At 42.7% G+C, this 14,875-nt stretch overlaps 1 protein-coding gene across 3 annotated transcripts in view; it reads right to left on the bottom strand.

Annotated features, from left to right (window-relative positions):
• PCLO (piccolo presynaptic cytomatrix protein) overlaps window positions 1-14,875 on the bottom strand; it is a 665,287-nt gene that overhangs the window by 169,146 nt on the left and 481,266 nt on the right. For all 3 annotated transcript variants that reach the window (XM_069765158.1, XM_069765159.1, XM_069765157.1), the window contains exon 7: window positions 3,620-5,789. In XM_069765158.1, the coding sequence (XP_069621259.1) occupies window positions 3,620-5,789 (2,170 nt within the window). The remainder of the gene's footprint in view (window positions 1-3,619; window positions 5,790-14,875) is intronic.

Here is a 14,875-nt window from a genome sequence, read left to right on the forward strand (position 1 = left end):
CAGCTGCAAAAGTGATTAAACCAGGAACAAACTTTTGTTGGTGTTCCTGAGAAATCTTATTTATTCCTAATGGGCAATGGCCTTTAGTTCACAAATATTCTTAAGTTTGTGTATAACAACTACCTCCTTCAAATCGCACCAAAGATTTTCTATGGGGTTCAAGTCACGTGACTGTGATGGCCAGTAAATTCTCTTCCAGGATGTCCTCTGAAACCAAGCTTTGGTGGAACTTGAGACATGCTTGGGATCACTGTCATTTGTACAGACCAATTCTACTCAAGCGCAAGGAAAGCTTGACATGTTTTCTTAGGATTTCATGATGCTTGATTGAATCCAATTTGTCCTCCACGTACTGTAGATTTCCAGTGTTAGAGGAAGAAAAGAAGCCAGATAGCATCACCGATCCTCCATTATGCTTCACTGTAAGCATGGTGTTCTTTTCAATGTATGCTTCATTTTTCTTTCCGAGAAGATAAAATTGACCCACAGGCTTATTTTGCTTCATTGCACCAAAGAATAAAATGTCAAAACACCTATGGCTTAATTATATGGATTTGATCATATTGGAGCTGACTTTTGTTGTGCTTTTGGGTAAGTAGAAATGTGTATTGGGCATGGAGTTCTTCAGCATTTATTATACTTCTTACTGTTCAAACTGAAATCTCGGTGCCTGCTGCCATCAAATCTTGCTGCTGATGTTTTGCAGTCACTCGATGTTTTTACTGCCTGCCTCCTCAGGAATTTGGTGACAGCTGTTGACATGTTCCCTCATTCTGTCAGGCTGTGTAGCTACTTTTCCTTTAGGTTGAATTTGACAACTGTGCTTTCAATTGTATCTCTATGAACATTCAATGCCTGTGCTATCTTTTTGTATTCTCTAGATTGCTTTCATAAGGTTTACGAGATCTATGACACTGTTAGATTGTTTCAGGAGGCACATGGTTAGTCCAGACATTATAATCTGTAGATAAAAGCCAACCTTTCTTTGTTTATGCAAGGCAATAATCTCTACTTATAACTTTTTGGACCATGCGCTTGAGACAACACTTGTTCTTGTTTCATTGGTTTATTCCAAACAGCAAAAGCTTGTAATTGTTGCTAATAAACCCAATTTGAAATGGTGTTTGAAAATTTTTGATTGCAACTGTATATAAGGGCTCATTCAGATGGGCATATTGTATCCTTATTCAACTCATTGTGTTCTAAATGTGACACTCAGACCTACATGGATCTAAATAAACAAAATTGTAGTACCATATATTCATATGCATAAAGGTGCATTTGGTACAACTGTGTGGGCCCCACTAACATCTGGCATACTGAGAGGTATATATGGGTACAAAATGCCCCTCTGTATAAGTTACTGACCTTGAATCTAGAAATGTGCATTGTATACATTTTCTAATTCAAAGGGTTTAGCTATAGTACGATTTGTATGAAAAATAAAAAACATATGAAAAGTCTATTTTGAAAATTGAGCTTAGATTTTCATAACACATATTTTCGCCATGGAACAGCAAAGAATCTAAACACTGTAGGCAAAATATCTTTTGGGGATTACTGTATACAACAATGGTCATTTAGGATATTTAACCAAAAGTGGTCAATACAAGTGCTATAAAAATACATTTTAGTTCAAATGAATGATTATTATTGAGTTTTTTGTATTTTCCGCTTAACCTCAAACACTGAAACATTTGTAATTATTTAATATTTTATAAATATTACATTTTTTATATTTTTGCTTTACAAATATGTTATTTATACCTATTACATGATTATGATTTGTAGGATAGCTAAAAGGAATCTGTCAACAGATTTTTGCTACCTCATCAGAGAGCAGCACAATGTAGGAAAAGAGACTCTAATTCCAATGATGCATCACTTAGTTTACTTATTGCAGCCATTGTAACACAATCAGACTTTTTAGATGTAGCAGAGTTCCGATAGCTATCCACCAAACTACATCTTTTTGTGTATGTTGTATATTGACAGCAATCTGCTAATCGGTGCTGGGGGCATAGTTGGACCAGGTTTCATGTTGGCACCTGTCCGGGCAGTGATAATCTCCTGCAGATAAAAGAATTTAAAACAACAGCACACAACCTAATAAGTGATACATCACTGAAATCAACGTCTCAGCTCCTACCTCATGCAACCCTCGGATTATATGGGAAAAACCTGCTGTCAGATTCTCTTTAATCAGTGCTTCACTTGATCTGCTCTTTTCATTGAAAACTCCCACAGTTTTCAATGTCAGGCTATGCACAGGCAACTACCTCTCTACCTGGCAGTTACCAGAGAACAACTTTAGTGAATGTTGGGTATCCCAGGGATCTATACCTTTCAGAGAGTTACAGCATTGCTTCATATGTCATAAATGTCTAAAATATTAATCTTCCTTTAATTAACAATTCAATAAATGTAGGATTTGAATCTTCAAAACATGTCTACAGTATGTGTTATGGTGGGCTTCACTGAGTTCATTACATTGTTTTCCTCTTAATATTTTTAACACCTTCACTTATTTTTAACTGTTCACTTATGTTTTCTGTCTAATTACCCAGTTACCCAATTTATACTAACCCTCAAATTGAATTGCAATTTTGCAGTTTGACCATGATATTTTCTTGCATACTTATAAAGTGCAATGTATAACAATATTTGATAAATTTAAAATTTATAACAAAATATTATTGTATAAACCAAAATACTGCTGATAAGATTTCCATGCAGTCATGTCATGCGGTCTATTTCTTTTCAATAGTCATAAGCAATTAAAAAAAATGCATGCACATATTTAATTATTAGCACACATACATTTATTAAACAAAAAAAATAACAAAAGCACAAAAATGAATGCATTGCACACATTTCACAAACCATTACAAAGAAAAGTCTATGTTTTAAATAAAGAAATATTTCAGATACCAAAGCACCCGCAATAGCTCTGTCGTTATATCTCCTTGCTGCTGCTAAGAGCTTGCTAAAGCAGGTTGCAAAGCAGACTATTGCAGGTGCTGACAGCAGCAAGGAGTTTATAATTCCATCGTTAGTTGTATTATAGTCCTTAAATAAAATATATATCAAAATGCATAGTGACTATTAATTATAATACAGATTTGTATGGAGTGAGATTAGTATAAGCATATTAACACCAGGGTAGTACACTTGAAATTGAACAGCTTTTTGGTTTTTAACTTTGATTGAATTTTACCAAATTTAATTGATTAAATGTTTTGACAATTTAGAAAAAAAAACCTTTTCCTTTTCTTTTCTTTAAATACTTAGTCATTTTTAAAATATATCACAATGCAGATATGTATAAAGAACAGGGAGCAATTGAGGCATCTTTTTTTCCTGTGGTACACACATTACAATGAGAGTGTGTTTTATGCACATTTACAAATAAGAACAAAAGCAATGAGAACAAAAGGAACATAAAAACAAAACAAAAACATGTTTAAATAAATCCAGGTAGAAAAGAATTACATAAAGAAAGAACACTTAGAATCCACAGAACAGAGGAAATGTTTAAGTCACAAGATACATTAATAGCATGCAAAGAAATGAAGGTTTGTGTTGTGGCAGTGGTAAAGAATTCTAATTTCCTGATTACCTTCACTATCAGACATGGCATGAAAGTCATCCATGATGAATGCAATGTCTCGATCATAGCCACGAGTTCTGGATTCTTCCCTCAAGTGCTGTTGTACTTCAGGCAAAGAGTGACTAGATCCAAACTGATCTCTGGTGTCTGCAGATATTGGTGGCAAAGGTCCAGCTGCAGCTCTTGCCATTCCCATTGGTTGGCCAACAGGACTTAATGGACTTTCTTCTTCGGAATTCTGTGCTACTATTGGAATCCTTCCCCTACTCTGACTAATAGGAAGACTTGATGGTTTTGTTCTTCCAGAAGGTGCTGCGTGGCTGAATGTTCCTTCTAATGCTTCAGACTCAGCTTTCTGTCTTAAAGATGTGCTAGATAAGTCTCTTTTCATAGATAAATCTAGACCGTAAACAGATGATGGTCTGGATGAAGGCCGTGATCGATTCCCACTAACATAGGGTTTATCAACTTCATCCTGAATTGCAGTTCTGAGATTTGTATTAACAGTTGTCCCAAGGCTTTGTGCTAAAGCAGGACCCAAAAATTTCTGCTGATCTGTGATATTTTTCCGCAAGCCATATGTGATATCATCCTGCAGTAGTCTTACCTTTGAAGATATACTTGGAATTGACGATGTACTAGAAGACAGATAGGTGGAATAGTCAGGTTCTAGATCTCTATTTTCCTGAATTGGAGAAAACTTTGAAATTTTTTGGTCTATTAAAGATTTTTTATGCTTAGGTTGTTTTTGATACAGTATAGCAGGAGGTAGCTGTTTAGCGGCCTGTTTTTCTAGTGTGAGTCTGCTAATGCTATATTTTTCACTCTTAGGAAAATGTCTGTACAGACTATCTGAATGATAATAAGGTGAAAAGCCAGCTAGAGGATCTAAAGTCTCTGTACCTCTACGAAATTCCTGTTTTATTTGATGTTTAAGAAGTTTTAGCTCATAAGGATCTTCCATTGAGTCTTCATCTCCTTTTCCGTATGTATGTAGCCTATTAGAAGTTGAAATAGGGGATAAAAAATCTGTTACCTCCGGAGTTCGGCGAGAATCTACAGTTCGAAGTAGACGATCAGTTTTGGAAAGCTCTTTTTCATGTAGTCCAAATGCAGAGCTCATAGAACCTGAACCTTTAGTAAGTTCCCCGATGTCATCAATTAGAACATAATTTCTAGAAGCATGATGTTCTAGATCAGCATAAAAAGAATCTGCAGATATGCTAGACATTGGACTACTTGCCAAACTACTTTTTTCATCTAAGCCTAATCGTAAGTCCAAAGTGCTATATTTACTGCCAAGATGAGAAACAGAGTAGCTGCTATCAGTGGAAACAGGAGCAATTATAAGAGGTTGGTTTCTTATAACATCATAATGTGATGCTATTTTAGCATCTAAATCTAAAGCACTTTGCCTTGCTTTTTGCTGCAATAATAATAGCTGTGAAGCATGTTGATAAGAAGATTGCTGACTTTGTGTGGACTGTGGTTGAGGAGTATAAGACATAGTTGGAACAGCTTGAAAAGTTGGTTGGGTTTGGTATGAAGAAACTTGCTGATGGTATAAAGGTTGTTGATATAGGGACTGTTGAGGAAATTGTGTTGGAGCTTGAGTAAGCAAAGTAGGGGTTTGATATTGGTATTGTGAGTAAGGGCTTGTCTGAGGTGCAAATGGAGTTTCTGTTTGAGTCTGTGGTGGCAAATAAGGACTGTATTCTGTTTGTGCAGTAGTTTGTGGCCTGTCTAATCCAAGGTGGTTTTCAATTCTAGTTGGCCTTGTATTACTAACTTCACTATCTGACATATAATCACGTTCTTCAGCAACACCTTGTAGATAAGCTCTTTCTCTCTTTTCTCTCTCTTTCAGTAAAGCCTCTTTTCTTCTGTTGATTCCCATTTCCAGATATCTCAGTTTTGCATCAATTTCTTTCTCTTCTTCATCTAATTCAGCTTGTTTTTTGCGCAGTTTGGAAGATTCTCTTTCAACAAGATCTAATTCTCTATCAATATCCTGAAGAATTTTGGCTCGAGCCATTGTTGTGTTCCTACAAATTCTTCTACGAGAAACAGATCCAACTGTGCTATATGTAGACTGTAACCCACTGACAGCTTCTTCTGGTGGAGGGTTTGGAAGGGTTCTTTTAACCTTCTTTTGGGTACCGTTTTGCATAGTTTTAGTCTATGATGCAAAAATAAGTGAAAAGGAAAGAGATAAATATACAACGTAATCTTAATCAATACATTTTTTGTATAACTATAAATTAAAACTGATTGCACATAAAACCACAAAATACTAGAAAAACGTCTATAGGTAACAATCAAAACTAAATTTATTGATTAAAAGCTAATGATGTACAGATTCATACAAGTATTGGGAGAATTCATTATGAGAGGAATCTGCTTTGTTTGTGTCTGTGCTGCCTTTATTTTCATCATATAATTAAAAGTATCTCCTAATGTGGCGTACTATCAAATCTGTATAGTTCCTAGGCAATACTAATTTAGACTAGAGAGTCTTAAATTACGCCAAATTTATGAAAATAATTCTAAATATTTGATAAATCTGGCACATCTTCATACTGTTTAGTGTAAGGGTCTGTTTACATTGATCAATTGGCAGCACTGATCTGTAAACCAATCGGCAGTCGTTTAAATGCCTATTTTCATGATTTTTTGCACTGTACAAAAGATCATCTCCTCCAGTCAATGAGCGTGTTTCTCATGCCTCGTTTGATCAGCAGCCTATTTACACTGCTAGATGATTGTTAAAGAATGCTTGTTCATGATTATCTTTTAGTGTAAATGCAGCATAAATTTACACCGTCATCACCATAATTCTCCCCAATGTATTATGTTATTTTGCCATCTCTTTGCTATACCCCAAAGAATTAAAGAAAATTTAAATTAGTTAAAAATATTGCAAATCAAAAACTAAAACAATATTTATAATTATTTTTGCAGTCAATAGATTTTATCTATGAAACAGTATATTGTTTATGTAATTAATGTATGCCCCATATGCCCTGATTAATCAAAGCAACTTTAACAGAATCGTGGTGTAAATTGCTCTAAAAAAATCACAATATTTTGCAAAACTTGAAGTTGCTAAAAAATGTGGGGACTTTTGGCGTTTTCACACTAGTTTCCCTCGGCATCTTCAAAATCAGAGTGTCATGCTGCTGCAATGCAGGAAGGTGTAGGCTTCACTAGATGGCAGTAGAGAGGAAGCAGGTCTGCACCTAACAGAGCTTACCTGCAGTGCAACAGTGAGGCTACCACAGGTGGCAGCAGAAGAGTCAAAACAAACAGGGTCAAATCCTAGACTGTAGCACAGTACCAAAGGAAAAAGCAAACTTGAGGTTGGAGACAAGCCAGGGGGTCAGTAACAGTCAGGAACGGATAAGCCAAAAGACAAATAACAGAAACAGGTCAGGATACATGCCAAGTCAAACTGGGAAGTCTGCACACTAACAGGAAACACTGAGTCAAGACGGGAACAGGGGAAAAGAATCACCGATTGAGACAGCAAATGCAGCAGGACAAACCGGAGCAATCAGACTCAGCTTACAGCAGAACTAGGCATAAGTTATAACTGACATGATCTTCAGGATACAGCGGGGCTAAGCAGCAAACCTGAGACCAGACTGAGGCTGAGAAAAGTTAAGCCATTATATGATCAGAACGGGAAAAAGTGAAGACAGGACCCAAAACCCGGTCTGGATCATGACACAAACGAGATGGAGCAGGACAAGAGCTTGTCGTTGGAGCATGACACTACTGATCATCTAATTTATGATAAGCTATGACATTATTTACACCAGTCTTACTGCAGTCAGGGACTAGAATAAGATTTGTTGTGTGATGTATGGAGAAGCATGCCACTTGTCAGACATTCCTTACTCATTAAGAGGTGTGTGCCTCTTCATGAATTAGGAGCATTTGATTCCATCATGCCCTCACATACTTAGTTCACAGGCTAAATAGGATAGGTCACTTCCAGACATCAAAATAAAGCGTGTATGTCTATGCATGTTAGTACGCAAGAGTTTCTTTTTTATTACAGGTTAATCAACCTACTCTAAATAATGGTCACAAATTGAAAATATGTCTCACTCAACATTCTTACTTCATCTTTTATTGTTGGATTATCTTTAGTTAAGGTGAGTGTTAGGGTTGGCGGAACGCACCAAATATATAATTTATTAAATGGAATTGGTGCGTTCGCAACCCGGGATCCACCGTGCAGGAAAGCACCTGCTGCTAAATAATGGCGGCTCTATATGGCGGTATATACCAACTCTGTTAGCTTCACAGAGTAACCGCGAGAGGAAAGCTCTGTGCCCTGTTAGACTTTCACAGAGGCACAGGCCAACTACCCAGATGTGAGCAGTGAGTGGTCATGCATGCATACAAAACTCCTCGCCGGAGATGCCAGCATTCTAGGGGCTTATTTCAGCCGGGTCCCTGAACACACTTAAACACAATCTCCTCGCCGGAGGTGCCAGCATTCTAGGTGCTTATTTCAGCCGGGTCCCTGAACACATTCAAACACATGACCACATTGGCGCAAAGCATATAGCATAAGACGATACTAGCGCATGGCCTTGCGGTCATGCGCAGTTTATATAGTTGCAGCACAGGAAGCTGCTACTGAAGTTTTTGCCCTTTCAGGACCTTCCAGAAGGACCAATGGAAAGTGCTGCAGTACCTGAGCATGTTTTGCCCTTTCAGGACCTTCCAGAAGGACCAATGGAATGTACTGCAGCACCTGAGCATGTGACCGAACATGTGGCCCTCGACCTCCAATGGGAGACCCTGCCCTGGGCATGCTCAGTGTGAGTAAACAAGGACTTAGTCCCAGAGAGGCTCGCTCGCCGCAGATCAGTGCAGGATACCATAGGAAAGCCAGAAAAGGCAGTAGTGACCCTATGCACTGAATCAGCCCCAGCGAGACGCTGGGAGCGACGTCTCCGCTGAGCAGAGCCCACTGCGGCCGATACCGAATGGGAGACCGCAGCAGACACGGATCGAGATTCCCCCTGTGCAGCAGAGGAAACTCGACTCCTAACATTACCCCCCCTCCTAGGGCCCCCCTCCTTGAGCCTCACTACGCTCAAAAGCTGCGATAAGCAGCGGAGCCCGAATGTGCTCCACAGGCTCCCTGGTTCTATCCTCTGGACTGTGACCCTTCCAGTACACCAGATAAAATTTCTTGCCACGTACCACTTTGCACCCCACAATAGCATTCACCTGAAACTCATCCGTGGATGAACCCGATGTCCCAGCAGATGACTCGGAAAACCGGGACAAATGAACGGGCTTTAAGAGGGAAACGTGGAAAGTATCGGTGATACCAAGGCGTGGAGGAATAGCCAAACGGTAGACCACAGGGTTGACCTGTTCCAGAACCTTAAACGGGCCAATGTAGCGAGGAGCAAACTTAGTGGACTCAACTCGCAGCCTGATGTTACGGGCGGAGAGCCACACTAAGTCGCCAGGAGCAAAGACCGGAGCGGGGCGTCGGTGTGTATCAGCCGAAACCCTCATTCTCTCCTTGGAGGCCCGGATGGCATCCTGTGTGCGGTCCCAGATGTCACGTGCCTCCACCGCCCAGTCTGCCACCCTAGAATCGGTGGATGACACAGGCATGGGCACAGGGACACGCGGATGCTGGCCGTAATTAAGGAGAAAAGGAGTTTGACCAGTGGAATCGGCTACGGCGTTGTTCAGGGCAAATTCCACCCAAGGTAGCAAAGATGCCCAGTCATCCTGCCTAGCAGAGACGAAATGTCGCAAATATGTCACCAGAGTCTGGTTGGTTCTCTCCACCAACCCATTCGTCTCGGGATGGTATGCAAAGGAGAGGTTTAACTCTATGCTGAGTAAACGTCAGAGCTCTCTCCAAAACCGAGATGCGAACTGGGGGCCCCGATCGCTGACAATCTTATCAGGCATACCATGCAAACGGAAAACGTGTTTAATGAACAACACCGCCAAGGCCCGTGCTGAGGGTAACCGAGGAAGCGGCACCAAATGCACCATCTTGGAGAAATGGTCGGTGACAACCCAAATAATGGAGCAGCCACGCGACTTGGGTAGACCCACCACAAAGTCCATCCCGACCATCTCCCAGGGCCTGTCTGCCACCGGTAGAGGGTAAAGCAACCCAGCAGGCCGTTGCCGAGGAGACCGATTCTGAGCGCAAGAAACACACGCCTGAATATAGTCCTTGACATCTCGGGCCATATGCGGCCACCAGTATGTTCTCGCCAGAAGCTCAGATGTCCTCTTGGTCCCAAAATGCCCACCCACTCTGGAGGAGTGAGCCCAAGAGAGAACCTCCGGTCGCAAGTTAGCTGGTACGAAAGTCTTGCCCGGGGGCACAGACTCTAGCGAAACCGGAGCTACAGTTCTCAGGCTCTCAGAAGGGACAATAAGCCGAGGCTCCTCCTCGTCCGATGACACCACGGAGCGGGAGAGAGCGTCAGCACGAACATTCTTCTCCCCGGAGAGGAAATGGAGAGTAAAATGGAACCGGGAGAAGAACAGGGACCATCTAGCCTGGCGAGAATTCAGCCGCTGGGCCGTTTGCAGATACACCAAGTTCTTGTGGTCAGTGAAGACTTGGAAGGGAAAGCGAGCTCCCTCCAAGAGATGTCTCCACTCCGAAAAAGCCAACTTCATGGCCAGCAACTCCCTGTCCCCGATGGAATAATTCCTCTCCGCTGGTGTGAAGGTCTTGGAGAAGAAGAAGCATGGATGCTTCCGACCTTGAGCATCCTTTTGGAAAAGGACTGCTCCAGCACCAACGGATGAGGCATCCACCTCCAAGATAAATGGCTTATCAACATCGGGGCGATGTAGGATGGGAGCGCTAGCGAAGTGTGACTTGATCGAGAGAAAGGCTTTGGAGACCTCCTCTGACCACAACTTGGGATTTGCTCCCTTCTTGGTGAGGGCAACCAAGGGAGCTACCAAAGTTGAGAAGTGTGGAATGAACTGGCAATAGTAATTAATGAACCCCATAAAGCGCTGCACCGCTTTAAGAGAATGGGGTTCCTGCCAGTCCATTACAGCCTGTAGCTTGGCAGGATCCATAGCCAAACCCTAGGCAGAGATGATATAACCAAGGAAAGGCAAGGACTCCTGCTCAAACACACACTTCTCCAACTTGGCGTAGAGGGAGTTTGCCCGTAAGAGGTCGAAGACTTTGCGAACATCTCTCCGATGGGAGTCAATATCTGGAGAGAAGATGAGAATATCATCCAGATAGACTACGACCGAGGTGGTGAGCATATCCCGGAAGATGTCGTTCACAAAGTCTTGGAAAACGGCTGGGGCATTACAGAGCCCGAAAGGCATCACCAGATATTCATAGTGCCCATCCCTGGTGTTAAAAGCCGTCTTCCATTCATCCCCCACACGGATGCGAATCAGGTTGTAAGCACCCCGCAGATCTAACTTTGTAAATACCCTCGCTCCCCGTAGCCTATCAAACAGCTCAGATATCAGGGGTAATGGGTACTTGTTCTTAACGGTGATGGTGTTAAGACCCCTGTAGTCTATGCATGGACGTAAGTCTCCAGTCTTCTTCTGTACGAAGAAGAACCCTGCCCCTGCCGGTGACACTGACTTCCTAATGAATCCTCTTGCCAGATTCTCCTGGATGTACTGGGACATTGCCTCCGTCTCTGGGAGAGATAACGGATAGACTCGACCCCGGGGAGGCTCAGCACCAGGCAAGAGGTCAATAGGACAGTCATAGGGGCGGTGAGGCGGAAGGGTCTCCGCAGCTCTTTTGGAGAACACGTCTGCATAGGTCCAATAGTGCTTGGGGAGAGAGGAAAGATCTGCGGGTACCTGTGTAGTAGCAACCTGAACGCACTCCCTCAGATATCTACCCTCGCAAGATTTACTCCAACCCAAAATTCTCCCAGAGGACCACTCAATATGAGGAGAATGGTAGCGTAGCCATGGTATCCCCAACAGGACCTCATCAATTCCCTCAGGAATGACTAATAGGGAGATTATCTCCTGATGTGATGGAGACACAGATAGCGTGAAAGGAATGGTTTGGTGGGTAATCTGTGAAGGTAGTGTTGACCCATTTACCACTCGAACGGTTACCGGCTTGGCGAGCATCACCAAGGGTATTGCGTGACGCTGGGCAAAAGCGGAAGACATAAAGTTACCCTCTGCCCCAGAATCCACGCATAGCTCGACCATAAGAGTGGATGGGCCTATGGTAATTGTCCCCTTGAAGGACAACTTTGAGGCAAACGTCGCCGTGTCTAGTGTACCTCCTCCAACTGCCACTAGACGCTGACGTTTCCCCAACCGCTGAGGACCCTTGGAGGCAAGGTGTCCTGACTGCTGGCAAACATGACGGACCTTATGTGCACGGGAAGACTGAGACTTGGATCCCGCTCGTGTCACCTCTAAGGCCTCATGTGACTCGGATGCCTGGACTGGAGATTCCAAAGGTTTGGCGAAGGTGGGAGCCAGCCGAAACCTCTGCCTACACTGGGCTCGCTCCAACCTCCGCTCGTTAAAACGGAGGTCAATACGAGTGGATACGGCTATGAGCTCCTCCAGTGTGGCGGGAATCTCCCTAGTGGCCAAAGCGTCCTTCACATGGTCAGCCAGCCCCCTCCAAAATACGGGAATGAGGGTTTTATCTGGCCATTCCAACTCAGACGCTAATGTCCGGAAGTGAACAGCAAAATGGCTGACCATGGTTGAACCCTGAGTCAAAGCCAGCAGTTGGAGCGCTGTATCATGGGTGACTTGAGGTCCTAAAAAGACCTGTTTCAGAGTGTCCAGAAACTTAGGAACACTCCGCACCACATGATCGTTGCGCTCCCACAGCGGCGTAGCCCACTCCAACGCTCTATCCGACAGGAGAGAGATTATGAATCCCACCTTTGCCCGCTCAGTAGGGAAACGTGCAGCCAGAAGCTCGAGGTGTATACCACATTGGCTCACGAAACCCCTACAGGACTTACTGTCCCCAGAGTATCTCTCAGGCAAAGGAAGGTGAGATAGGGTCGGAACAGAGGTGGCAGTGGGTAAAGCTGCTGCAGCCACGCTAGCAGCCTTAACAGCTATTGCGGTAACATCGACCGCCGAGGTTGCACGCTCAAGAGACGCCAACCGGCCCTCCAGCAGCTGGATGTACCCCTGCAATCGCTGTTCATCCACCATTACTTAGCCAGATCCTGGCGCTAGTATACTGTTAGGGTTGGCGGAATGCACCAAATATATAATTTATTAAATGGAATTGGTGCGTTCGCAACCCGGGATCCACCGTGCAGGAAAGCACCTGCTGCTAAATAATGGCGGCTCTATATGGCGGTATATACCAACTCTGTTAGCTTCACAGAGTAACCGCGAGAGGAAAGCTCTGTGCCCTGTTAGACTTTCACAGAGGCACAGGCCAACTACCCAGATGTGAGCAGTGAGTGGTCATGCATGCATACAAAACTCCTCGCCGGAGATGCCAGCATTCTAGGGGCTTATTTCAGCCGGGTCGCTGAACACACTTAAACACAATCTCCTCGCCGGAGGTGCCAGCATTCTAGGGGCTTATTTCAGCCGGGTCCCTGAACACATTCAAACACATGACCACATTGGCGCAAAGCATATAGCATAAGACGATACTAGCGCATGGCCGTGCGGTCATGCGCAGTTTATATAGTTGCAGCACAGGAAGCTGCTACTGAAGTTTTTGCCCTTTCAGGACATTCCAGAAGGACCAATGGAAAGTGCTGCAGTACCTGAGCATGTTTTGCCCTTTCAGGACCTTCCAGAAGGACCAATGGAATGTACTGCAGCACCTGAGCATGTGACCGAACATGTGGCCCTCGACCTCCAATGGGAGACCCTGCCCTGGGCATGCTCAGTGTGAGTAAACAAGGACTTAGTCCCAGAGAGGCTCGCTCGCCGCAGATCAGTGCAGGGTACCATAGGAAAGCCAGAAAAGGCAGTAGTGACCCTATGCACTGAATCAGCCCCAGCGAGACGCTGGGAGCGACCTCTCCGCTGAGCAGAGCCCACTGCGGCCGATACCGAATGGGAGACCGTAGCAGGTAAATGAATACATGGTTTTACTTTTACAGAGTAACGTACGTGCAAAAGTACTTTTGACTTCAGGGGCAATAGTTGCCATATCATCAATTTATGTAAGCTAAGAAGCCAGAAGAGCTGTAGCTTTTTCACAATTTATTAAACCGATTTTATCAACACTAAGTTTTTGCTGCCCCAACGTACATCACTATATCAATGTCATATGTTACACAATATACACATATTTGGCCCCACTGCACTTGGAAGGATTAATTCATAGTACATTAATGTTTAATTGAGAAAAAATACCTTAAAGGGAATCTGTCAGTAGGATCAAGCCTCCTAAGCCCTCTATATGGGCATGTAGGTCAGAGAAAGCTGGATAAAATAATAAATTGATATCTTGGATCTGATGTCTTATTCCAGAGAAATCCATGTTTTTCTTATAGTAAATGATCTGTTAAGTAAATGATCTGTTAAGTTCTATGGACCAGACACTGATCTCCTTGAGAATCTGGTTCCAGAGTTTATTTTACAAGAAAGAGGGAGTTACCCTCTTCATATAGTGAGTGCCTCTATATCTTTTTTTTGCTGAGCACCACTTAGTTTGTGGTAGTTTTTTTTATTGCAGCACTACACTTCCTACCCATTTTTAATGAAAATGCCAAGTCTAATTCCCCATTCTTATTGATCCTACTGACAGATTCCCTTTAAAAAGTAAGAAAAATGTTTTACTGCTGGGGTAGACTAGGAAATAGATTAAAAAAATCACCATGAGAACACAGCTTCAATACCACTGAAAGTTTGCATGCAGATGACAGACAGCAAGAGTTTAAAACAAGTTCTGCAGTTCTCTATCAAATTCACTTTATTTAAAATCATACTTTGCTTAGTGGTGTGCAATAATTAGTTGTGTCTATGGCCAGATTAAGACCTTAAAATGTCGCTAAGCTAGGCAGTGGCGCGAATTCATATCTCATAACAAACCTGAGTTAGATGTTCATGTCTTCTAATAAATTTGGCATATCCCTGCAAAGTCTGTATGCCAGAAATTTACATCTACATATGCTACATTTTTTAAGTCCTCTAAGGGGACTTTAACATATGATTATTTAATTGCTGGTACAACACACTGCTATACTTATGTGTTGCAGTGTATTATCATTCTACCAAGTAAACTTGGCAGTCATCGGTTCTTCA

The sequence above is a fragment of the Ranitomeya imitator genome, chromosome 4 (assembly GCF_032444005.1).
Source record: "Ranitomeya imitator isolate aRanImi1 chromosome 4, aRanImi1.pri, whole genome shotgun sequence".
Lineage (NCBI taxonomy): Eukaryota > Metazoa > Chordata > Amphibia > Anura > Dendrobatidae > Ranitomeya > Ranitomeya imitator.